Source organism: Apteryx rowi, unplaced genomic scaffold (genome assembly GCF_003343035.1).
Source record: "Apteryx rowi isolate R43461 unplaced genomic scaffold, aptRow1 scaffold_853, whole genome shotgun sequence".
Taxonomy (NCBI): Eukaryota; Metazoa; Chordata; class Aves; order Apterygiformes; family Apterygidae; genus Apteryx; species Apteryx rowi.
In genome coordinates this window covers 234,631-258,857 of record NW_020451153.1, presented here as the reverse complement: position 1 = coordinate 258,857, position 24,227 = coordinate 234,631, and the positions used below count along the sequence as shown (strand labels likewise).

Sequence of the window (24,227 nt, the reverse complement as noted above, 5' to 3'; positions counted from 1 at the left end):
CCCCATGTTAGTGCTGGCCTCCCCAGCCAGCCCCCCCATCTTACAGCGGGAGGATCAGCAGCAAATCAGAAACACTGCCAGAGCCGTTTGCCATCAGCTTTACCGCAGAAACAATGGCTCTTTGTGACTGGGGCACGTTTTTATTCGCGGCCAGCCGCAGCGCGCCGTTCCCCGGGGCCGCGTGGCGTTGGAAGCGTCCTGCGGCTCCAGCGCCCGCTGCTGCCGAGCAACGGCCTCGGGAGACAGCAACGGAGGCAGCGCCGGGAGGGCGGGGCCGGCTGAGCGTCACTTCCTGCCTCCTCGGGGCGGTGGCAGTGACTGTAGAACATTGGGACATGCGCACGGCTGCGCTTGCGCGAGGCGGGGGCGGGGCGCCGGACCCGCTTCCCCTCTCCCCCCTCCTCCCCACCTGCGTGCGCGCCTGCGCGGGGCGAGGGGAGCCGAGCCGAGCCGAGCTGAGCCGGCTGGTGCGGGCGGGGCGGAGCGGAAGGGGCGAGCGGGGTGCAGGCCGCGATGGGAGCCGAGGCGTGAGCGACCGCAGGTGCCCCGCTGCTGCGGAAGAGGACGGGCCGCTTACCTCGCCCGCCACCGACCGGCGCACCGGCAGGCAGGGGAGGGGCGCGAGCGGGGCCGGGCCCGGGCGGAGCTGGCCTCGGGCGCCGCGGTGGGGAGCGCTGGCCTGGCCTGGCCTGGCCGCGATGGGGCAGCTGCGTCGGGCTGTGGGGCGGGGTGTCGCTGCCGCTCCTCCCCCCACCCCCGGCTGTGCTCACCCCCTCTCCTCTCTGCAGAGACCGCCCCGATCAAGGGAAGTATGTTCCGGTTAATGAGGGATGGCGAGCCAGAGGATCCCCTGTTTGCCATGTGAGCGGAGCTCCAAGTCCTGTTCTGGAGGGAGGACGAGGGCAGGTGAATTGGGGGCGAGCGGGAGAGAGCGCTGGTAGCTGCGGCGTAGACAGAGCTCCCCACAGAGCTGAGAGGCTGAGGAGGGCACCAGGTATACTCTATCCTAATGTCCAAATGGATGGACACAGGGCCTTGAAGGTTCCAGTAAATACTGCAACCTGGGAGCTGTTTGGAGAAAATTGTAAACATTCTTTGAAGGGGTAGCACCGGGAATAACTGCTTCATGCTGGTCTGATTTCAGCAATATTAGAGCATGTTTTTGGAGGAAAGCATAATGAACTAAACTAGGACAAAATGCACTGTGGCATCATCTAAGGAAGAGTGTGCTAGAATACCTAACCTTTTTCTTTGTTAAAAGGTTTTTTATTTTTATTTTTTTAGAAAAGGAAAGACTTCAGCTATGTAAAACCTACTTTTCTGTAAAGTGCTTGTTACTGTTCCACACAGGATATCATTCATGAAGCTGGAGAAGACTGCTAAAGCAGTTGTAAAGTTGTAAGGAACTAAGTAAAGAGAAGATGACAACAATTAGTTTTAAAATGGGATTGTATGAGTCTTGAAATCTAACAAACGTTCCAAGAACTATTCTTGGGATTCATTTTACTGAATATTTTTGTTTCTGTACACAATCCAGAAATTGGATGCTATTGATAAAATTTGGCAGTGAAACTGAATTGACAGTTCTTGTCAAAGCAGATAAGGATTAGAATGTAATACAGTAAGAATTTGGTTGTGTTAAGCATGGAACTACTAGAAATTCGATGAAATTAATTTATGTAGAAGAACAAAGTCAGGTTTTTGCTTATAAAATTGATGATAAAGCAAGAATTTTATCAGCTGTAAACAAATTAGCAGGAGAAGAGCCCTTGATCTCCCAGTTAGTCACAGAATGACTGTATGTTCTCACTGATGTGGCAGGTGTGAGTCTAGCTTTTATTATGGAAAGTATTTCCAGTAGAGAAAGAAAAGTATTGGTTTGTACTAGGTGCTCTTGTGATCTCAGGAATACTATATACTTTTCAGGAAAGATAAATCCAGATTATAACAGGTGCAAAGGAATGCTATGATGCTTCTCAGACTTTTTTTTATTGTGTCCACTGTCTTCTGTGACAGTTTTTCCTTGTTCTCCTTTCTCTCTTCTTGCTCCTCTAGCATGTGGTGAATATGTACAGCCCTCAAAGTGGAGGCTGCAAAAGAAAGCAAGAAGAGAAAACAGTTAGAGACCCTAATTAATGTTTCCTTTCCCTCCCACACTGAAGTATGGAACAGAAGCTCTATGTGGTCTCAGCCTCTGACAGGTGTAAACATAACCTTGCAGAAGAATAGCAGATGGAGGTGCTTGGGGAAGGAGGGATGCCAAACAGTTAGTGTCAGGCCATGCAGTGTATTCTGAAGGTTTCAGTCTTTGTGTTTGAGTGTTTGTGCACACGTGAAGGGATGAGAGGGCAATAACTAGGGTTGCATGCTATCTAACTCCATTAGGTGTAGTCCTCTGCGGAGCCAGAAGGGCCTTCATGCACTTCCCTGGAAAATGAAAAGCTCTCCTCTAGAAGAGCTTGATTTGTTTAGCAGAGCTGTTAACTTACGTGATTTTGTTGGCACAAGAGGAAATGGGTATGAAAGGATGGTGATACTTGGGCTGCAGATCTGAGAAGTGGCTTTTATCAGAACAGTGAGGTTCTGGAATGGACTTAAGCCACGCTTGGCCTTAAAGCATTAGTAGGAGCAGAGTACTAGCTGTTTCTGAACAGAGGTCTGTTAGTGCCTGAGAGGGATTTTAGGATGTACTACCCAAAATAGCAAGAAACAGGTTTCTGAACAGAGGTCTGTTAGTGCCTGAGAGGGATTTTAGGGTGTACTACCCAAAATAGCAAGAAACAGGATGGGATCTGCCAGTCCCAAGGATTTGCATACACAACACTAAGTTTTTGGGCCTCTGGGCTCTCAACTTGGAGAGGAAGGTACAGTCACAGTTACGTAAGAGGAACTGAGAGTCAGAACAGGAGGATTATTTGGGGCTTCGTGTTCTGTCATCCCTTCCTCATTATTGTTCTCTCAACCCTTCTGAAGGGACCCTTTTGCTATCCACCGGCAGCACATGAACCGCATGCTTTCTGGAAGTTTTGGATTTGGCCCGCTGCTTGGCATCACTGATGGGACCACACCTGGGGCTCGCCAGGCCAGTCGTAGGATGCAGGTAAAAAGAGGAGCTGAGTACAGCATCGGATTTCTTAAACTGCCTGGTTGGTTGCTGTCTTCCACCATGGTTGGGCTTGCCCCTCACCTTCACGCAGATGGTGGAGGCAGAACTGGCCTCTTAAAACAGTGGTGTTCTTGCATCTTTTCTTTGCTCCACTTTCATTAATACATTCCTTGGCAACTGCGTTCTAGGGTGAATGGGAGGAAGGGAAGGGATATATACGATTTCTCAAGGCCCTAAGTCAATATAACTGGGAGAAATTTATGAGCATCGCTTCTGTCTGTTTTGTTAGGGGTGGTATAATTTGAACTACCATGAGTTTGTGGGGTATTTTCTCACACTATTTGTTGGGTCTGAGTGTTACCAGTCCTTTTTTCCAAAAAGGATGAGGGTGCTTTGAGGAGGTTCTAATAGCTGGATGTTGTAAGATCATTCTCTGTTCTGTTTTTCTGTTGTCCCAGCAGGCAGGAGCTGTCTCACCCTTTGGAATGCTGGGCATGGTGAGTCCTCAGTTTTTCTGAGTTCTTTTCCCTTTCTTTCAACAGGGCAGAAAAGACAGAATTTGGGGTTGCTGTTCTCCCAGTCCCACAGGTTTCATAAGGTCACTAGATCTTATTTGAGGCTTCACAACTAGTGGCTCTTTTGAGTCAGTGCTCTGTGCAAGTAGTGCTAAAATGTAGCATCTGTGACCAAGATAGTCTGTCTTAACAGGCAGTGAGGATGGGAAGGTGAGGACACCAGAATGAGCTTTAGATTCATAGTAAATGGAATAGTGAAGTGAGTATTGAACTGAAACCAAAAGCAGCCGGTTTCTCTTGGAGCTCTTTCACTGACTTGCTGTGTGACTTCAGGCCAGTCTCTTGTTTCCTCTCTAATGTTTAAATCAAGTCTATGAGCTGTTTTAGAGGAGAGATTCTTATATTGGGGGTTTGTATTTGAACCTCAAATAGAGAAGAGTTCTAAAGCTGTTACAGCATAATACTCCATAAGAAAAGGGACAGATAATATCTAGGGAGAGCAGATAGACTCTTACTAACCTCATGCGTCTAAAAAGAAACCAAGGAGCTCAGTTTGGAGCTCCTGAAGGAACTGTGACAACTCAGGGAGAAGACTTGGCCATTATTAGGCAGAGGTGATCGTTGAACCTCCTTGGCCAGCAGTGGAAGATGGAAAAGCCAACAGAATGTTTCAGGTGAACAGGAATGGAATGAGAATGTCTGTACATGAGTGAGAGCATCGTTCTTGGATTGTATGGATTTTGTCATCCTCTAAAATACAATGGAAAGGGGTTACTCCAGATTTCAGTAACTTAAGCTGACTTGCTCTGCAGGATTGCCTCAGTGAAAAAGGTTAAGCATCCTGGAATTGTTCTAGTTCTGAGAAGGATTAATAGACTTCAAAGGATAATAATATTGCACATGATTGTTGGTCCTCTGAAAACAAGAAAAAGAGGCTCCTCAAAATAAAAAATCAGCAAGTTTAAACTGACATAGTAATTTTGTTTACATGTTGCACAATTAACCTGTGAGACCTGCTGGCCCAGTATATTAGCAAAGCCTTTAGGTTTACAAGATGAAAAACAGTCAAGTGTTTATAGGGAAAATAAGAGAACTTATTATTATGTTAGAACAAATACAACGCACAGAAACATCTTTGTGGTTTAAATTGTGGGTTAACAATGATGAGGTTAAAACGTCCACAAGGATGGCTGTTCTGTAGTAAGACCATTGTACATGTTCTGAGTTTTCTTCTCTTAACCTTACTGTGTGCAAGGACTCATGAATCCCAGTGCATCAGGAATCAGACCCAAAGAAAAAAAATGCCCTTTGTCCTATCCAGAGATCTTGAGGGACAGAAGGTTTGGGCTACGAAACCTGAGGGACTGGGGAGAACAGCAACCCTAAATTCTGTCTTTTCTGCCCTATTGAAAGAAAGGGAAAAGAACAAGTTTTTTTTTCTTCTTAGACAGCAGTTTTATGTCCTTTGCAGATGATTTGTTGTTTCCTCCTGTATCCTTCCAAACTGACTGTCCTGTACTCTATTTTCCTTCTTCTCAGGCGGGTGGCTTCATAGATATGTTTGGAATGATGAACGACATGATTGGAAACATGGTAAGAATCCTCCATATAATGGTTCATATTAAGAGCAGCGCTGAGGGTGCTTTTGCCATCCTCTTTACTGTCTCTCGTTTTACTATGATTCTTTGGTATTGGTCATGCTCAAGCTGCCAAAGTGGCAGAGGCTATAACCTCGGCTTGCTGTCCAGGCTGGAGCAGTGGATAGGTTGTTCCTGGGGCATGCCTGCTGAGTGCAGGGAGGGAAATGGGTGAGGAAAGAGGTGCAGAAGTAGACTTGTTCAGCAAGGAACCAGAATTAATAGGAAGAGGTATTCTTCAGAAAGATGGACCCATGGGGACTGTACTCTTCCTATATGTAATTTCTTACCACTTTGTTTTACAGAGAGAGAGAAGCAACTGGCATCTCTTCTTCCCCCTGGTCCCTTCTCTATACTATTCCCCATTTCTTCTTTCAGGAGCATATGACAAGTGGTGCCAACTGCCAGACATTTACCTCCTCAACTGTCATCTCCTATTCCAACCTGGGTGATGGGCCCAAAGTCTATCAAGAGACCTCAGAGATGCGTTCAGCACCTGGTGGGGTAAGGAGGAGACTGGAGCATTGTCTACCAAGCACTAGGCAGCTGGTTTTGCTGTGGGTGGATAGACTTCATTTGATGACATGGTGTTGGCCACCCACAGCACTTCTGCTTTGCAGTCAGTTGCTGTTTGAGGAACCCAGTGTGACTCACTGAACCATGCTGAGGGCCATTGGGAGGGGATAGGAAGTACTGGCAGGGGGGAATCCATTTTTCCCTCATTATTATGTTGCTTCTGACATCCTGGGAGTAGTGGTGGTGGTATGTGACTGAAATACTGCAGGAAAGAATCTGAGTGCCTAATGGGGCTGGGAGGATGAATTGAAATGTTATTCTGCATGGGAATCTGTCCACAGATACGTGAAACTAGACGGACTGTAAGGGATTCAGACAGTGGCCTGGAGCAAATGTCGATTGGACACCACATCAGGGAGCGAGCCCACATCATGCAGCGATCCCGGAACCATCGTACAGGTGACCAGGAGGAGAGGCAGGACTACATCAATATGGATGAAAGTGAGTACTGTCTGTGTCCTTCTCATCAGCAAATCTGGATGCCACTTTCCCACCTCCTCCCCAACTGAGCTTGTTCTTCTTTCCTTATGTAGGTGATGCAGCTGCATTTGATGATGAGTGGAGGCGAGAGACATCCCGTTTCCGGCCGCAGCGGGGGCTGGATTATCGACGTCATGAAGGCAGCAATGGCCGCCGGGCTGAGGGGACTCGTCTTGCAATCCAGGGCCCTGAGGATTCTCCTTCCAGACAGTCCCGTCGGTATGACTGGTGAACGCAAAGCAGACTTTGTGGGGGGTGCTGTGTTGTCACCCCCAAATCTACCTACACATTCTTGTAAGTCTTAACAAGTTTTTCTCATCTTCCACTGTGTGGTTGCCTCTTAGCCATATGATTTTTCTTTTTATTGCCCCAATCTTGTACTATTTTGCAGTTTGGGCTGGAAATGGATTTTCCCACTAAATCTGGACAGCAGAGGAAGATGGATATTTTGAGTGGGGAAGGTGGAAGCTGTTTAAGTTAGCTTTGTCTTCAAGAAAAAAGTGTGGTATCAGCCTTAACTGCTGGTTGAAATGGTGTGGGAATATCAATCTGTAGAGACAAGCAGCTAATGTTTATATTGTCATTGTATGAAACTTAGAGCCCATTTGTAGTCAATTCGTCTACTTTTAAAGATGGAATCCAGTTGAGTTTAGGCAAAGCAGATAAGTGTTGGTGTCTGCTCTCCTGTGGTTTGAATGGGGTTCACTAGGATGTGATCTAGTGCTTAGAACTGGGGATTTGTTTTCACTCTTTAAACTTCAAGTTTAAACTTGTCTTTATCTGTCTTCTGTGCTGCTTTCTAATCACTACTTATTCTTTTTATATTCTCCCTTTTTTTCCCTTACTTCCAGGTACAGACAGTGAAACTCTGAAGCCCCTTCAAAGCACCACTTGGACCCTCCTCAAATTTAATATTAACCTCCCCCTCCACCCTTAAGAGTTGAAACAAAGCAACTAATCTTCTGCATTGCTCTTCTTGCCCCATTTGGGTGCTGCAGTGGGGCATGGAGAATCTCACTGATGTGCAAGGAACACATTCATTGCCCATCCTTTTTCTGCTCTCCCTTGGTTCTGTTCTTTCTGCCATTAGTGGTGGGCATGAGAAGCTGCGGCCTTGCCTCTTCCATCCTTTCCACTTTTTCTGTGCTGGGTTGGGCTGGTTCTGAAGTTTGTATTTAGTCCCCTGTGAAACAAAAGAGGAAATTCTGCTAGAACCCTGTGTTAGTCCCCTCACTGGGACAAAGGCTTCTATTCCCCTCCTGCTCCTTGGTGCAGCTATGGAGAAGCAGAAGGATGTGTGTGATAGGGAAGGGAGGAGCAAAACAAAAGCTGGACCAGCCTGTTGTCCCCCTGGCCCCTATTCAGTCAGCTCCCTCACTTTTTTAATTTGTGAAACTTGTAACTAGATGTTTACTGAATAAAGAAACAAACTGTAAAGAATTGTTGGATCAGTTCTTGCCTTCTGCTAATCTAAGTATGCCAGCTGTGGAACTAAGTAACCTCTTTCATGTCCTTGGGAAATCTGAAGGAACCTTGGTGTCTAATTTTAAGGCTTTTTTTCTGTAAAGCCTTCCCCTGTAGTTACAAAATGATGAAATAATGCGCAATGACAACATGGAAATTGTAAAAGAAAACCCAGGAACCCACCACTTGCAAAAATACCCTTTAATTGCTGTCGTTTCACAATGCACTCCAAGGGGATTTGTTGGTGTTCATTGCTTCCTGGTCATCCTGTGCAGCCCTGAGTGGGCCTCTGGGGTCTGCACAATCTCTGCATAATCCAGGGAATATCTCTGCTATTTTCTTATTAATAACAGCCTCAGTTGCAGAGAAATAATGGTCTTTTCTTACTTCTTGAGTATTAGGTGAAACTTAGAAAGCATTAGTTAGAAGGGCAGTCATTAGAAACACAGGACTAGAAAAGATCTCCTGGGTTCTTGAGGCAGTTCCCTGCCACAGCAAACACTGTTATGTAAACCCTTTCATAAATGTATTTGGAACAGAACAAAGGAAATGATGCATGACTTAAATCTACCACTTGCACATGCTGTGCTAGGATCTTGCTCTGTATTCCCATGTTGTACATCTGGGCACTAATAGAGGGATAGACACATCACTGAGTACCGATTCTCCTGCCCTGAAAATAGGATGTAGAATCTGGCCCCTTAAAATTTGGAGTTCTCGCATGCTCCAGCCTTCAGGGAAGCACAGAGCTGAGAGCAGGCTCTGTCCCCACTTCCACACTCTGAGCTGTCCCATAGAAAACCCCAATACGGTTAGAGTCCTCTTCTTTAGGTGATAGCTCACCAGGGCCTCCACATCTGGGGTGCAGTTGGAGAGGTCTCCAGCATCTGGGAAAGCAAAGGGAAGAAACTTGGTTGAGACAGTGAAGTAAGTGTTGGAGAGGGATAAGCCAGCTGCCCCCTGGGAGTGAACTGAGTCTCTGGTGATGTCATAGTCAAGGCAGGTCCTGAAGAAAGCAAGGCTGAAGGAGTAGCTACGTGGAGAAAAGCAGGGCTTTGGAGAGGTTTAGGGGAGGGCAAGTCACCTTGGGGTTGCCAGACTTTGGGAGAAGGAGTTGGAGCAATAGCAGCCTTCATCTCAGTGGTAGTCTCTAGCTGATGCAAGATGTGAGATCTGATGTTTTGATCCATCAAAGAACCAACTGAGCTTAGAAAGGTGCTTACAGCATTGAGACAGTGGCAGTAACCAGCAGCAAAGTCCTGGCCATTCTTTGAGGCAATGTCTGAGAATGAGAACAGGCAGATGGACATAGCAGGGGGAAGAGTTACCTTTGAACTTTAAGATATGAGGATACATTTATCTTTGGGCATGGAATTCCTAATTTTGACAAAGAACAGATAGAAGTGTAGCAACAGTGATGTTAGTGGCATAACTTGTTCTAACAGTGACTCCCCGCAAACTGGAATGACACATGAGCAATCATGCCTTTCTTAAAGAGACACAGTTTTATCTGGATTCAGCCCCTCTGCCTGGTTAGGTGCCACTCCCATTACAGATCTCGAACCACTGTGTACTCTTGCACTCTGGGAGAGGTGACAGAAAAAGATTTACCTGGCTTCTTCAGCCTTGCTAACTGCTGTATGGTCATTTCCAAGATCTCAGCCTTCTCTAGGCATGACAAGGCTCTGGTATTCTGGCAAAATGGAAAAGAGAGCTGTTTAGAAAAATATGCTGTGTTAAGGCTGAGAAGCAAAAGCAGGAGCCCAGGAGAGAGGTTTTAGAGATTCTGAATCAAAAAGTAAGTATAAGAAGCATATGGGAGGGTTCTCTCTTTTGCCAGTCTGCAGATCATGGCAGTATGTGAACCTCTGACTTCAGGGAGCAGCAGGTTGTTTTTGAAAGAAGAGCAGTAGTAAAGCTCCTTTGACTCCTCCTATCACATAAGGCAGTTCTTTACCTGCTGCTCTGGGGTCTGCTGAAGAAGCCTTCTCAACTGCTCCAGGCTGGCATTGATCCAGGCATGGCAATGCTTTTTGATCAGTGGCTTGAGGGACTGTGGAGAAGAGGAAAGAATGTGAAGGTGAGGAGAAAGATGACAGATCTGTGTCTCAGTGGGAGTAAGATCTACTGTCATTGGTGCCTTTTGCTGAGTCAGCGCTACTTGTGCTTGGGGTTTTCGTTTCAGCCAATACCCTGGTCTGATTAAAACTGACTAACTGATCACTGAAGTAGGATGTTAAAATCCAAAAGAAGGGCATGCAGAGCATAGCAGGGTGACAACAAAAAGCTATGCATGCACACCATTCAGTTATTCCTCTTCCTCTGTTTTTAGACAATCTGTGAGAGGCTGTAAGTTGTTTTAAGTAAGCAGGTGTAGTCTGTGTGCACAGAAGGTGCACAGCTTTAATTGAACTGCCTGAAAACAAGAACACCCACACAATTAGAAAACCCACTTTTGGTTAAACCACTATAACTTCTGCATTTAGACCACACCTAAGTTTGGTTATTTTTATCCCCCTGATTTTCACATTCATTACAGTTTCAATTAGGAATGGTTCCCTGTTAAAAATAGTCCACATGTTGTATCAGGGCAAGCTGAAGGGTTGGGATGAATCTTGTTTTACATTTCTGAGACTTCTATGACAACTCCTCCAGCAGAATGGAGAAAGATAAGATTGGATGTTCCCAGTATGAAAATCAAACAAATAATGTTTGTGTAAGGTGCAAAGGGCATGCTTCCAAGTCATCTTGTCCATCTGAAGAAGATAAAAGCAATTCTCACTCCTTTTCCCATAGCTATCAACTTCAAATGGGACTTGTTGAAGCACCAGAGCAATGCACTTCAGTGGCACTTGTGGGTCTTGCTGAAGAAATAAGTCTTCAAGTAGGGCACCTACTGAGTGAGAAAAGGGGGCCTGCCATGCAAAAAAATAAATAAAAATAAAAAATAATAGAGAAGATTAGGTAAGCAGAATGAGGTGTAATGGAGAGAAACAGGAAACACTGGCAGAAAGAGGGATGAGATGGATAACATAACACCAGATGAGAGTACATTAGCTACACGCAAATAGAATATAGTCTTAAAGTAATACACAACAAACAAAAAAGCCAAAGTTTCCCATATCTGTTAATCTGTCATGAAAATAAGAGCTGTTTGAGCTATTAGGAACTTTGTCCTTAAATGTTTTTATGTTGGAAGCCCTGGAGCTCTCTGCACCTTTCCTGATACTTTTTAAAGCATTGTAGAATGCTGGGAAATGTGACAGCCCTGGGAAAGCCAGCCTTGTGCCAATATTTATAAACAGTAAATAAGATGATATCCATAGCTGTAAACAAGTTGACTTGATGCCAACTTAAGGTAAAAAACTGGAAATGCAATCAGTTAAAAAAAAAAAAAAAAAGAAAGATGGTTATGATGTTCTCACTCCCACCTTCTCAAAATTGTTTTTGTCCAACAGCTGTAACATTTTCTGATGAGATCATGGGTTGAGTTAACAAAAGCAGTACAGAAGCTTAAAGTTATGCCACACAAGATATCTAACTTAATCACACAAGACTATTCTCTGATTAAAAATATATATATTAAAAGAACAAGGGGACCTATATTACAAATTCTAGTTTACTGAAAGTTTTCAAACAATGAAGGAAAAAAAAGAGTCCCCAGCATAGCTAAGTATTTCTAGTAGGATGCTGTTCTGAAACTAATACTCTTTAGTATCTTGATTAATGGTCTGAAAGAAGGTATTAAACCAGTGTTGATGAAGCTTTCAGAGGACACAAGGAAAGTTGAAGGTTATAAACGGTGGAAAAAGATGAGCTGTACAGAGCTATCTGCATCCATTGGTATGGTGTTTATTTATAAACAATAAGTATTTTTGGCTGTACTGAAAGCAAAAAGACATTCATCTGGGAACATAAATGTAATCTGTGCTCTTTCAAGATGGAGGACTGTTTTCTGGAAGCTCTGGAGGGACTCCAAAAAAGGATTTGGGAATTGTGAGATAACCAAGTTAACCAAGGATGTTACCTGCATATTTCTTCAGCTGTGGGGATGGGTTATACTTGGATGCATTAGCCTGGGGTCATCAAGTAGGGAGACGAAGTGTCTTCTCTACACCACAGTAGTGAAACCAGTGCATAAACACTGGCTAATCCAACTACACTCCATTAAAAAGGACACCAAAGATATTAGAAGGACTCAAGAAGGGAGCAACAAGGATGACCTGAAGCCTGGAAAATCTGACTGGCACCATAAGATGCAATGAACTCAGGCAGTCTAACTTGAGCATGGGCTGGCATTACCTATATGGGGATGAAGTTTCTGACAATAGAGGGCTCTTTAACCTGGCAGAAAACCTGAAGCTACCTAATGATGCAAATGGAAATGAGGTGCAGACTTTCAGTAGAGTGATCATCAGACCAACAGACCTGGATTTTCCAGCTTTTGCTATTCCTAAACCTAGATGGGATGTCTCAAGCAGAAGTTAGAGAGCTGACACAAGACTTGCGTGAGCTAGTTCTTTGCTACTTGAGAGGCCAAACTACATGATCATACCGGTTCCTTCAGGCTTTAGAAATCTGTGAATCAGAGAGGGAAGAGTGCCAAGCTGCTGGGAAAAGTGGGAAGGAGAGCAAGAGAACTGGTGACTTGGCAAATATTTCAAAGAGGACAGGAGAAAAGCCCAAGTTACAGGAAACAGCTGTCTGTAGGCACAACATTCTGGTTGGGAAAGAAATGCATATCTGAGTGAGGAAAGAGTTAAAATCCGAAAGACAAATGCCGCTAGACTCCAGTGGTGAAGAACAACAGGATTTAGACTAGAGCTCAATATAGAATCTAGCTTAAAATCACTTGCAAGATTTTGCAACTACTTTCAAATTTCCAAAAGTTTCTAAAAAATGGCTTGATTGTATTTTTCAACCCGACTTAAATGTAACTGAGTGTTTTTTTTCCTCCTGGGAATTTTCTTTTTTAGAGATAACATTTCAAAAAATGCCCCCCGGGGAAACTCCACTTAGATTATTGTTACTTCCACTATCTCCTTACATCTGGCTGTTTTGGCTGACTGAGTTTATAAATCCTGAGGATGCTTGATAAAAGATTTGGGGGCCAGAGGGGAGGAGGAATGGAATAAACGACACTTATCTCCAGCTGCTTGTCCCATAGTGATCAGAGGTAAGCTGGAAGCAGAAATACTAGCCTCATAATATCCATCCCTTATTAATAGGAAGAAAAGCAAAAAAAAGATTTTTTTTTTTTTTTTTAAAAAGGACACATTGCCAAACTGGATCAGAATATCACACAGGAGGAAGTAGATGGCCTTAAAGACCTCCGTAACAGAAAAGGGATTAAAGTTAATATCCCAAAGTGAAAAGTAAAGGCACACAGGGACTAAAATCAGGACTTTCTTGGCTATAAACTAGAGCTTTTTTGAATATAAGCAGCAGAAAAGAAGAAAGACTCAAAATCACCAGTCGGTCATATAATGACTGTAAGCATCTACTGAGGCATCAAGGAAAAGACAAATGCAATCAGGAAGGTGTTTCTAGTAGCTATAGGCATGTATTACTGTTGCTGTGCAAGATGCTGATAAGACCTCACCTGTGGATGGGAACTATGTTCATTTCTAGCCAAGAAAGCTGGATTCAAAGTGCAAGTAAGAGCTTGTAGGATGGCCTATGGCACAGAGAGCTCATCATGTAAGAGGAGACTGGTTTGCTTAGTCAAGCAAAGCAAAGTCTATGCACAAGGGAGAGGAATACCAAGGAGGAAAAGAGCAATTTAAGCTAAAGCCACACTGGCACAGGAACAAGTGAATATAAACTAGCTGTAAATACATTTAAGCTGGAAATTAGAAAAATTTTGTAACCACTGCAGCAGTTAGATTCTGCAGCAGCTTTTCAAGAGCACTAGTGGGGACAATAAAATAAACCAGTTTTAGGTCAACAGTTGAGAAGTTTATGCAAGGGATTATGACACAATACTTGCAACAGGAAGAGATCCCATTCTGTCACCAGGAGGCCCTGTCTTGTTTCTGTTCCTACCAAACAGAGCATCCTTCTTCCCCCAGTGCTCTGAAGCCTTTGCTAAATGCTTCAGAGGCAGCTGCAGGGAATCCTTCAGGAAGCAGGGCAAAGTAAGCCCTCCCCAGAAATGTTTTCTCCTGATCTGAACTGGCTGGAGCTTCATTTGTGCCTCAGAGCAGGAGGGCCTGGAGTTGTTTTTAACACATGCACAAACAGTAACAACTCTGGACATTCTTGTTATCCATATGAAGTGCACAACCCTTGAGTCCAGCTGACATTTCAGTATCTATTGAATTCATCGCAACATGAATATAATTGCACATTACACAAAGAAATTTGTTGCAAATGAACTCCTTTCCCCTGGCAGTGGGAGATTCTGTCACTAGCTGGTCCCAGCAGAGATGGCAGATGAAAATCCAGTGCTGTCCTATATTGCTCTGACAGGGATGCCCCTGAAAAACTGGAGCAGCTGTGGAGAGAAGCACCCAAGAAGTGGGTGGCTGAAGAACCTGTAGAGAATTCAAGCGGTTTTGCTGAGTACTACAGATAGCCAGCTAAGGACTAGTACTAGGAAAAGGCATTAGGAAAGAAGAGCCCTGCAGGTCCTGGTACTACAGAGATGCCCATGGAAAGGATGGCAGAGAAAGAAGGGTGCTAGAATAGGACAAGTCACTATTCCAGTGCATAAAAAGAACAGAGATAAGAAGGGTGTCCAAGGTCTGCGAGCTGCAGTTGCAGGTGTAGTCTGTGGGACTCTGCTGAACCCTCTACCTGCACTGTGCCCTAGTCTTGCAAAGTCAGGGCTCAGCCCACAGGGCCTGGTTCCTGTCGTGGCAAGAGGATGGAGCAAAGCCTGGCTGCTGCTGACTGAGAGAGTTTGAGAGAGGGTACAGCTCCAAAGAAAGCAGACTGAGACACCAGTTCACCCATCTATCTTGTGGACCAGACCTTCTGGTACCCCACCCTTTGCAAAAGTCTTTGTATGGGAGACGAACTAATGCCCTGTAAGAACAGAAAAAGTCACAGATGTAGTCTCTATAGTCCCAAGCCTCTGTAGTGTGGGTTGACCCCACACTACCCAGTCTCTGGCTGGCACTGGGAACATGCATGAGGATATAGCTTGCACAGCAGATTTCCTACCACCAGCATGTGCTACAACTCTTATAAATCCCATGGAAAGCTGCCAGACTAATTTCAGTTGGGAAGGTGGTAACCCACACTTTTAGAAGGTCTCTCCATTGGGAGAAGTGAGTAAGATCCATCCTCCTTACCCAAGCAGTGCTGGTCCACACCTTTAACTTCGCTTTGGGTTGCACTCCTTTAACTTCAAGCTGACCCCAGAACTAGCACAACCCATTTGTGCAAGCAGGTTACCTTGGCTTCCTTCTGCCCTTATTTTTATTTTGACCTTGTTTCTCTTCTGCTCCTTCCATCCCACTGGCCCATTTCTAAGCGTGATTTCCACAGCACCTCCAGCAGCCCGGGAGCAAGCAGGGGAGATCACAGTGGGTGCCAGCGAGGGCATGGCCTGGCACCCTGGGACAGCACACGGGCCCTGCGAGCCCCAGCTCTGCCCAGGCTGCCCACCCATCCTGCTCCACCCTCACCTTCCTGCAGACACTCCGTGGGGGCTCGGCGCCCTGTGCGGGGTCCCCGTGCCAGCTCTGGCCCCGTTCCCGCGCCGCCTCCATGGCCTGTTGTGCTCCTCTGGCCAGCGGCAGCCCACACTCTGCTTGGCCGCCTTGGGCCAGGCTGGGCCGGGGGGCTGGGGGCCGCCCTCGGCACAGGGCCACCTCCAGGAGCCGCCCCACAGCCTGCCCCTGCCACACGTACCCCTCTCCCATACCCCAGTTATTCAGCCAAAAAGGGCACTGGAGAGGGGTGGAAGGGGCAGGCTAGGCGGAGAGTTTCTCCCCTTCTTTCAGTGTTTGAGGGGAGCCAGCTTGATCTGGTTTTGAGCTGGTGAGGCACAGCAGAACGGGGTGCTGAGAGGTGTCCCTGCTTCAGGCACTGGCCCCAGGGATGGGGAAACCAGCTGTACTTCAAACTGGAAACAGGACTTTGATCCTTTGGGTCATGTATGCCCTAAACCAGGCCTTCTGAAACCTGTTGTCAAGAGTCTTCTCCCCCCCGCCAAAACCCTGCACAAATAAGGTTTGGACATTTTTGACAAACACTTTGATAAGCACTAGCCCATCTGAGAAAACTCTCGTTTGTCCCTTTTGGGGATCAGAGACAAGGACAGCCTCAACTACCTCAGTTAACAAAATTGCCATCACCTTCCATCGAAGGGAGCCCTTTTGAAAGCTATTAAATGTAAAGACATCACCTCTGACTCCATAAGTCCCTGAGCACAAATCACTGGAGGATGGGAGAATATATGGGCAAGTTCTGCAAAGTGCTTGCCCTGTTCTTATGCTTTTCCCTAGTCACCACATATAGATAACTGCTAAAGGTAGGATGTTGGGCTACTTGGACCTTTGCTGTGACCCAGTGCTCTGTTCTTATGACTTACCAGTCTCTTTGTCCCTCATCCTGGACCCCTCTTGAACACCCACCACACCTTTCCCTTGCACTTCCTACTCCAAGCTGACCCCCCCCCCGCCCCCAGTCCCCTGAGGGGCTTAAAAGGGATTTCTGAGCTCCTGGCTGATAGCTGCTAATGCCTCAGCTCAGTGGAATTGTGTGGCTGTAATTGACAGCAGAAGCCACAAGAAGCCTGGAAGAATTTCTGCAGGGCCTGTGGGGGGGGGGGCAGCCTCACAGCAGTCTTAAAGCTTCCCAAGGGCCAATCAGGGGGGAAGATGTTGTACAGGAAGAGGAACAGCCATATCCTTGAGAGAAATTGTCCTGTCCCATCCCCCCGCTCCATTAATTCAATAAGGAGCATTATTATCATTAACCCCAGTTCCCAGTAAGAATCTGGAGGTACCTCTTAGAACAAGACAGCTGGGGGAGCATCTGACAAAATTCAGACATCGCACTCCACAGCCAGGTGTGAATAGGAGGTGTGGGGACAGAGCAACTCAGCGTCTGTCCTACCTCCTGCCCTTATCCTTTATTTGAACCCTGACGGCAAAGCCCTATATATAATACACAACAAGGGGTTGCAATGGATCAGTGTTCAAGATTCCTTAAACTTGTATTGTGAGGGCTGGCAGATTTCCTGCTCCTAGAGCTAGGACTAACCCATCTCTTCATATCCCCTCTTCTGCCATCCACCCAGCCTCATTCCCTTGCCAGTGCTTAAGGTGTCATGTGTCCAGATCTTTCTGCTTGCCTCTACTTGGCCTGCTTTCTCAATCTTTTCTTTAGGAGAAAACAGGGTTAAAAACACAAAGACATTTAAAATTAAAATGAAAACTTGTAAGAATAATGCTCAGTACTTATCTCACTCTCACCATCTTCAAAGTGATTTACAAATGTTAACTAATTAATTAATCTTCACATCCTCCCTGACTGAAATTCAAAGTCATGGCCGAAGTGAGCAGGAAAATAAAAAGCTGGGTTTTTTAGGTGAAGGGTGAAGGGAAACCTATGATCCTGCCCGCTGTTTGCCATCAGGCAAGGCAATTTGCAGCAATATTTTCCTTCTGCACTGAACAGCTCTCACTGATGTTTCAGTCATTAAAAAAAGTCTAAAATAATTTTATATGCTGTCTTCTGCTTTCCTTTCTTTAATGGAGGTATTAAAAGGTTCTCTTTGAAAGTAAACAAAATGGAAGACTTTCAGGGTTGTGCAAATGCCCCTCAACCAAATCCATTTAGTTTGAAACTCTTCTGAAATCCACAACACAACAAGCCTTGAGAGGTGCAAGGAAGAGGGAGCTATGACTGCACTTATCAAATGCCATTACAGGAGAGTTGAGTTGACCCTTGGGCAGGGAGGGAGGGAGGGGTGAAGGTGGTGCCACAGAATAAAGTTATGGCTGAGGCACAGAGGCAAACCTACATTGGCTTTAATAAGATAACAAACGTACGCAGAGCCATGAGGTATCTGAGCCTTGGGTTTCAGCATAGCCTAGAAGCTAGTGTAACAAGACCCCTGTTGGGCCCCTGTTTCAGCCTGCCCTTTGCTTGCTGTTAGCCAGGCACCATTTTTTGTGCTCCCCAGACTAAAGGGAGCACGTGTATGTAAACGGGCCCAGAGCCCAGTTGCTTCTTTGCATTAATGTGTGCACATGAAGGGTGCTCAGACAAGAATACTGCGGAGAATAACCAGCATGGAGCTCTCGGTACTGATTCGAGGAGCAAAATGGGCTTTTCTGACTCAACTTCTAGACTCTGAAGCCAGGACTTAAACTGTGGACCCAAGGTGTTTAAAAAAAACCCTCCATACCTAATGCCCACAACATGGTTAAAGAACGCAAAGACTAACAAGTCAGAAAGGAGCCAAGAAACTTGGAACACAGATTCTGGCACTGCTGGTAGCTCTGCAGATGTTCAGTACACCCTACTGCTGCTGTGCCAGGTAGTTATATTTGTTTTCCATAAGTGGCAATGTGACTCTTATGAGGCACAAATATCCTCATCCATTATTGGTCACTTCAGATCTCCCTAGAGGTGCTACCACTCCATCCCTATTACAGGGATTCATGTCAAAAGGTCAGAGTGACTGTGAAATGCCTGGCTCCCTTTCCCATTGGATTTCAACAGTCTTTTAGTATTTGTGCTTTGTCCTGCTCTTCCACTTCATCTGAGAGCCCATTCTTGGCTCTTTCCTTAGAATCGCACCTCCACGCCTTTACAAGAGGTTCCTCTTTCAAAGGGCATGAGGTGCCACAGACATTTGGCAGGTGCTCAGGGCTTGCCAGGTATCACATCCCCTATTAGCACCTCAGCCCCAGACTAGCCTTTCCTAAAGAGGTGGAGAATTTGATGCACAGGGACATTACTGCTTCTCACAGACAACTGTAAATGCACAGAGTACGGTGACCTTCCCCCCTGAGACAGGCAAAGGTGACGTGATGCAGACGGAGGAAGGCTCAAGATAATTTAAACAAAAGATGAAAGTATAATCACAGCCTCTCCCTGTGTTTTATGGAAAATACAACTTGTCAAGTAAACTCACTATTGCACTGAACTAGTCAGACCTCTCCAGGTGAGTTGGGACAAAACAAGCTTAACTCCCTCCTCATGCTTCCCTAGAGCTGGATTTGCATCTTCTGCCTGAACATCATGCCAAAGCCCTCTTACTAAGCACTTCCTCACCAACCAACTATACCTAATAGGCTTGATGAATAGGGTCACAGAACAGGGAAGAGGCGCTGGGCTGGACTAGCTCTTTGCAACACCTCAACCAGTGACAGCAGTCACCCAGGAACAGCTTGACACATCCCCATCCCTGGCACAGCATGTTGGTATATCCCTGCCCTGTGACCTTACACACAGACCTTGTTCACAGGCAGGGAAGGAAGTCGCTTATGAGTTTATGGGTTCACAGGACAGTGGGGTTTCCCAGTGAAGGTTAGTGCTGTATTATGACAGTTGAGAATCAGAAAAATAAAACAAGATGGCGCAGATCAGCTTATTGTGAAGCATGAGCACCAAGATGACATAATGCCTTACCACCATCAAAAGAAAGATGGTCTCATCCCCACAAGTCTTGCTCCTATCTGTACAGTCCCATCTTGTCCATTAGCTCTAATTCTCATTCATCTGCATAAGAAGCTGAAACAGCTCACTAAGCTAGACAAAAACTAGCCCAGGCTAATGAACTGATAAAGTCTCACCCTTGCAGCCAACCACCAGGGCTTTTTGTTGTAGTTGTTGGATAAATTTTCTGCCAGTTTGCTGACACACAGCAATCCAGGTTCAGGGAATCAAACATTATTAGCACTGGCACAAAGCAATAAGCAGAATCAAGTGGAGGAAGGACTCATGATGTATGTCAACTTAGATCAGCTTACATCAACATGAAACAGCAGTTTGACACTCACACCTGCCTGACTCTGCATCAAGCCAGTCTCAAGGATGCATCCTCTGAAGAACCAGATGAGTTTTTCTGGCCATCTCACAGCAGTCAATTACATTAATGTTTATTTTCAACCAGACATTACATCACCTAGGAATGGGTAAAACAAGACATATTCTACAAAAACTTACACTGATTGACATTAATTTTGTTACTCTCAATTCTTTGTCACAGAAGTACTATATCACTTAGTACTGACAAAAATATATGAATGTTCTCCCAGTCTCTGCACCTTCCTAGTGCTCTGAGACTCACTGAAAATCATGTTTTGAAAATTCTGGATGCAAATCAATTACACAAGATAACTTAAAAATATCTTTTCTTCATTGATAATTCAAAGGAAATCATCCAGCAGGACATTTCCCTCCATCACAGCTGAACTCAAAGTTCAGAAGCACTGTAAGGCCAAAGTCTTAGCTCTTCTCCAGATCAACAGCAGTTGCAGATCCTAACTAGAAACTCTTTGCATAAGAGCTACGATTCATTCCTGCTTTATGGACCTTCATCCCAATAACAGGTGCTGTAGCACTTCTCTTTTGTGCAGGAAGTAAGTATTTTGAGGGCATTCCAAGCATAGATTGGACAGAGGTTTTCAACACGACAAGTTATTCTGGTATATCCAGAACCAGGATGCATGAGGCATAATGAAACACCACTGCAGAAGCACGAGTTTGTATAGATATGTCCATAGATCTATATTTTTATTGTTTTATAGATATTTATAATATATTTATATATTTTTAAAAGAATCCCTTCAAAAACTACCCTCCGACCCAGCAAAACAAAGATAAAACAATCAAAGATGGCAGCTGCATCCTGGAGCAAAGCACCCCAGGGGTCTCAAAGCCAAAATGATTGCTGAGCACCAGCACTCTCTTTCCAAGCTTCTGTGATGCCCTACTGGTGCAAAGGTGACTGACAGTTTTATGGCTCTTTAAATTTAATCTGTTGAAAGACAGGGAGAGAAAGAGAGAGAGAAACATATGGTCGTGGTGATGGGGGCTTGAGGGGTAGGGAAAATAGCAATGCATACAACTGGAAGCTTAGAGAGTAAAATGCTATGATAGAGAAGAGGGACAGACTGCCTGGAAAGAAAGAAGATAGGAAAGAGAACAAACACGCAGCAGAATTAGTTGAAGAAATTGATCTTGGAGATGAGTTTAGAAGCATCACACTTGGGACCCTTGCTACCACCCTTCCTCCCCACCAAATATCTCTCCCTCTCACCCTCCCAGTTGTGAAGGAAGATCCAACTAGTTTGACTTAGACCAAATCTTCGCACTGCCCCGGAGCCTGTGGAGAGAGAGAACATTTCAGAGTGGAGCACTAAGGCTCATCCCTGACTTCCTTTTCCAAATGCGCACAAAGAAAAGTGGCTGATGTTCTCAGTAGGAGAAGGGCAGGACACTAGGAAGGCTTATGAACTCTGTTTCAGACCAAGAACTGCACGCATTTCCCTCCAAATTAGTAGGAGACAGAGCTCAGTTGGGACTACATCTGTGACCATCCCATGTCCAGGGAGCAGAGCTCTGCAGTCGGTAACCCCATTGCTTTGAAACAGGAGTTGCATCAGTTCACTTCCTCAATACACACAAATAGTGACATTCAGTTGCCACCACTCCTCACCCTTTGGCTTTGGAAGTTTTCTTGCTAGCCTGGCGCTGATTGGTGCCAGGGGCTGGCTCCCTGAGCTCTGTTAGGTGCTGTTCCGGGTCTTGGGATGTGGCTGCTGCAGCAGCTGCTGTTGTCACTTTAATTGTCTTCTTCAGATTTGCCACCTGTCATATTGGAAAAGCAAGAACCAAACAAACAGGTCAAACAAAAGAGCTAACAACTATCCAGATTTCTGTACTGTGGAGGAGCGTTTAGCTGATTTAGGGCTCTTCAGGCACAAACCCCTGGGGCCCTGGCCTAGGGGAAAGGTAATGCCTTACTTAAGCAAAGACAGAAACAACTACATGGTACTGGTTCCAGTCATTTTTAAGTGAGCGGTACTGGCTGCTCCCTCCCCAGCCCACTCACCTCGCTCTCTATCTGCTGCTTAAGTGCCAGCTGTTGCTCTTTATGCTGATTGGCTCGGCTAACCTGTTCTTCGATGCCTGACAAGACAACTTCACAGCCTTGGCACCTGTAGAGAAGACATAAGACTGAACAGGCCAAATAGATTTGCACAGCACAGAAAGAAAAGCGAAAGACAACAGATTTCAACTCTAGAGGCCGACAAGACTGGAAGGTGATGACTAAACCAGGCAGGGAAGACCCAGGAGCAGCAGTCCCATGTAAAAATGTAGTGACACTATAACATGGCAGAGGGGCAGGGGACAAATAACAAAGTGACATTAGATTAGGAGCTATACAGATGTATGCTCAGGAAGTCTCCTGCCAGGAGCCATAACTGTGCAAAGGTTGCTGAGCTGTCATCACCCCCCCCAGAAGCAAACAGAAGAATTGAAAAATTATTTTCCATTGCAGTATGGGAAATGGGATTGAGTAGACCACCTCAAAACACTCCTCCCCTCAAAGAGGGTCTGAGAATCTGGGGAAGCCCCTGACGACTCCTTCAACCTTTTTAGGTGTTATTACGGGGGGCTTCCTCCTCACCACTCCTGCAAGGTGCGGGTGATGGTGCTTAGCTCCTCCCTCCGGATGTCCCGCCCAATGCTGTAATCCACCTCCAGGCGCTGGTTCCGCTGGTCCAGGCTCCCGCGCAGCACATCCGCGTACACAGCCTCAATCACGAGGTCCTCCAGCTGCCGGACGTTCTTCAGCTGTAACTGTTCCAGCAGCACTGAATAGGGGATGCACTGTGGAAACATGAGGGTAACTAGTATGAGGCAATCCCAGTGGAATAAGGACTGGGAGGAAAAATAGGGCCATTACCTTGATCTTGGCAGCCAGAGTAACAACTGATAGGTGTCTCAGTTTGTTCTTCTGAGCCTCTGTCAAGGGAGGGAGGTTTGCTGCTTCAGCTATTCTCAAGGGAAAGAGGAGGGTATTAGACTATATAAGTCCCAGTTTCCATCTCCCATTGCTGCAAGACAAGCATCTACACCATACCTATTTCCTAAGCCTTCTAGATACCAATCCCCCAAGCAACACTTGCCTTGACAAGCCACCACTGGTAATTCACAGCTCAGAAGACCTTTTCTGAGCCCTCTTTCCCTTGGCCTCTAGTCAGTTTGGTGTCATACTTATGGAGGCCTGCACACCTCCGTGGGCACCTAGGCCCTCACCCCCTAACAATATCTTCCTCAAGACGTTCTTGCAGATTCGCCAAATCGAGGAATAAACGGTGGTATTCGTGAATGAAACCCAAACCCGCACGGGGCCCGCACTCACCCAGGTAGTCCGCGTACGTCCCGTAGGCGAAGATAGTCAGCAGGCGCAAGACAGGCGCGAACTCGCCGTCAGCCAGCTGCGGCCAAGAGCAAAGGGTCACCCCGCGCCAGGGCCGCCGGGCCGCCCCGGGCCGCCGCCGCCGCCGGGCTCACCTCTCGCACGGCGGGCATGTCCAGCAGCTCCCCGAAGACGTAGATGCCCGGCGCCTCCAGCACCTGGTGGATGAGGCTGGCGAGGGCGGCGCCGCGGGCGGCCTTGGCCAGCAGCAAGAACTGCTCCTGGCTCTGCCCCGTCACCTTCCCCTCCGCCGCCATGGCCGGCCGGTCGGCTCGTTCGCTCGCGGCCGGCAGGCCCCGGCCCCCGCACCCCGGCTCCCAGCCCCGCCGCGGCCCGGCCCTACCGCGCCACAGCTCGGTCCCCTCCCTCGCAACTCCCCGCTCCCCGCCCTCTTCTCTATGGTAGCCCCCTCACAGAGCAGCCGCTTCCGGGGTGCTGGCACCGCCCGGCCGCGCCGCGCCGCGCCACGCCCCCGCCCCTGACTGGGGGAGGACACAGCCAGTCCCGCCTCCGCCGCTTTCCCATTGGCCGGTCTGAGGGGTGCGCGGTGGGGCCGGCCCGGTGTGAGGGCGCCCCCTGCAGGATGCGGCGACGGCGCGGTGCCCCGCGCCCGAGCGCGGCCCGGTCCCGGACCCGGACCCGGACCCTGCATGGAAACGCTCGCGATACGCCTCAGTTACCTCCTCACGGGCAAACGAGATAGTTTAACACGATCGGCAGGCTTCACTGCAGGCATTGCCACGCTGCGAGGCAAAAGAAACGTTTTTACAGTGATTGGGCTGGAAACAGAGGGTCCTTTCATAAAATCTTGACAGGTCTTATCTTACATATAAATCATGCAGTAGGCTGAGAGGAGTTGTCAGGGGGCTGGGGGAAAAGAGGAGTCAGGAAACATTCATTTCCAGGCCAATACTGACTTTCTCACAGTTGGTTTCTTTCAGAATTCAGGGACGGTGTTAGACGAAAGCAAAGGTGACAACAAGCCAACAGGAGCAGCAGTACAGCCAACGCAGTCTCAGACAGCGTGTCTTTACCATGTTCAAACCTTAGGC

At 46.7% G+C, this 24,227-nt stretch overlaps 2 protein-coding genes across 14 annotated transcripts; one reads left to right on the top strand and one right to left on the bottom strand.

The window, feature by feature from the left end:
- The first annotated feature begins 368 nt into the window (after positions 1 to 368).
- Positions 369 to 7,754, top strand: MLF2 (myeloid leukemia factor 2). 11 transcript variants are annotated; one of them, XM_026090206.1, is made up of 8 exons: positions 369 to 467; positions 789 to 861; positions 2,974 to 3,100; positions 3,565 to 3,603; positions 5,161 to 5,214; positions 5,637 to 5,762; positions 6,116 to 6,275; positions 6,368 to 7,754. In XM_026090206.1, the coding sequence occupies exons 2-8, from the start codon at positions 812 to 814 to the stop codon at positions 6,544 to 6,546; spliced, it is 735 nt and encodes a 244-aa protein (XP_025945991.1). In that variant the 5' UTR covers positions 369 to 467; positions 789 to 811; the 3' UTR covers positions 6,547 to 7,754. The 11 variants fall into 11 exon arrangements, 9 of the variants coding, with proteins under 9 accessions (XP_025945991.1, XP_025945990.1, XP_025945992.1 ...); XM_026090205.1 differs by having other exon boundaries at positions 450 to 541; XM_026090207.1 differs by lacking the exon at positions 369 to 467 and adding an exon at positions 474 to 607 and having other exon boundaries at positions 3,568 to 3,603.
- Positions 7,755 to 7,981: 227 nt separating this feature from the next.
- On the bottom strand, positions 7,982 to 23,484 carry COPS7A (COP9 signalosome subunit 7A). 3 transcript variants are annotated; one of them, XR_003257603.1, is made up of 10 exons: positions 23,271 to 23,484; positions 23,119 to 23,194; positions 22,660 to 22,748; positions 22,381 to 22,583; positions 21,802 to 21,907; positions 21,406 to 21,557; positions 21,007 to 21,072; positions 9,736 to 9,831; positions 9,390 to 9,471; positions 7,982 to 8,665 (listed from the first exon to the last, which is right to left on the bottom strand). XR_003257603.1 is itself a non-coding variant. In XM_026090249.1 (8 exons), exons 1-7 carry the CDS (start codon positions 23,430 to 23,432, stop codon positions 21,033 to 21,035), a joined length of 828 nt encoding a protein of 275 aa, XP_025946034.1. In that variant the 5' UTR covers positions 23,433 to 23,484; the 3' UTR covers positions 19,828 to 20,724; positions 21,007 to 21,032. The 3 variants fall into 3 exon arrangements, 2 of the variants coding, with proteins under 2 accessions (XP_025946034.1, XP_025946033.1); XM_026090249.1 differs by lacking the exons at positions 7,982 to 8,665; positions 9,390 to 9,471; positions 9,736 to 9,831 and adding an exon at positions 19,828 to 20,724; XM_026090248.1 differs by lacking the exons at positions 7,982 to 8,665; positions 9,390 to 9,471; positions 9,736 to 9,831 and having other exon boundaries at positions 20,474 to 21,072.
- Between the last annotated feature and the right edge of the window lie 743 nt (positions 23,485 to 24,227).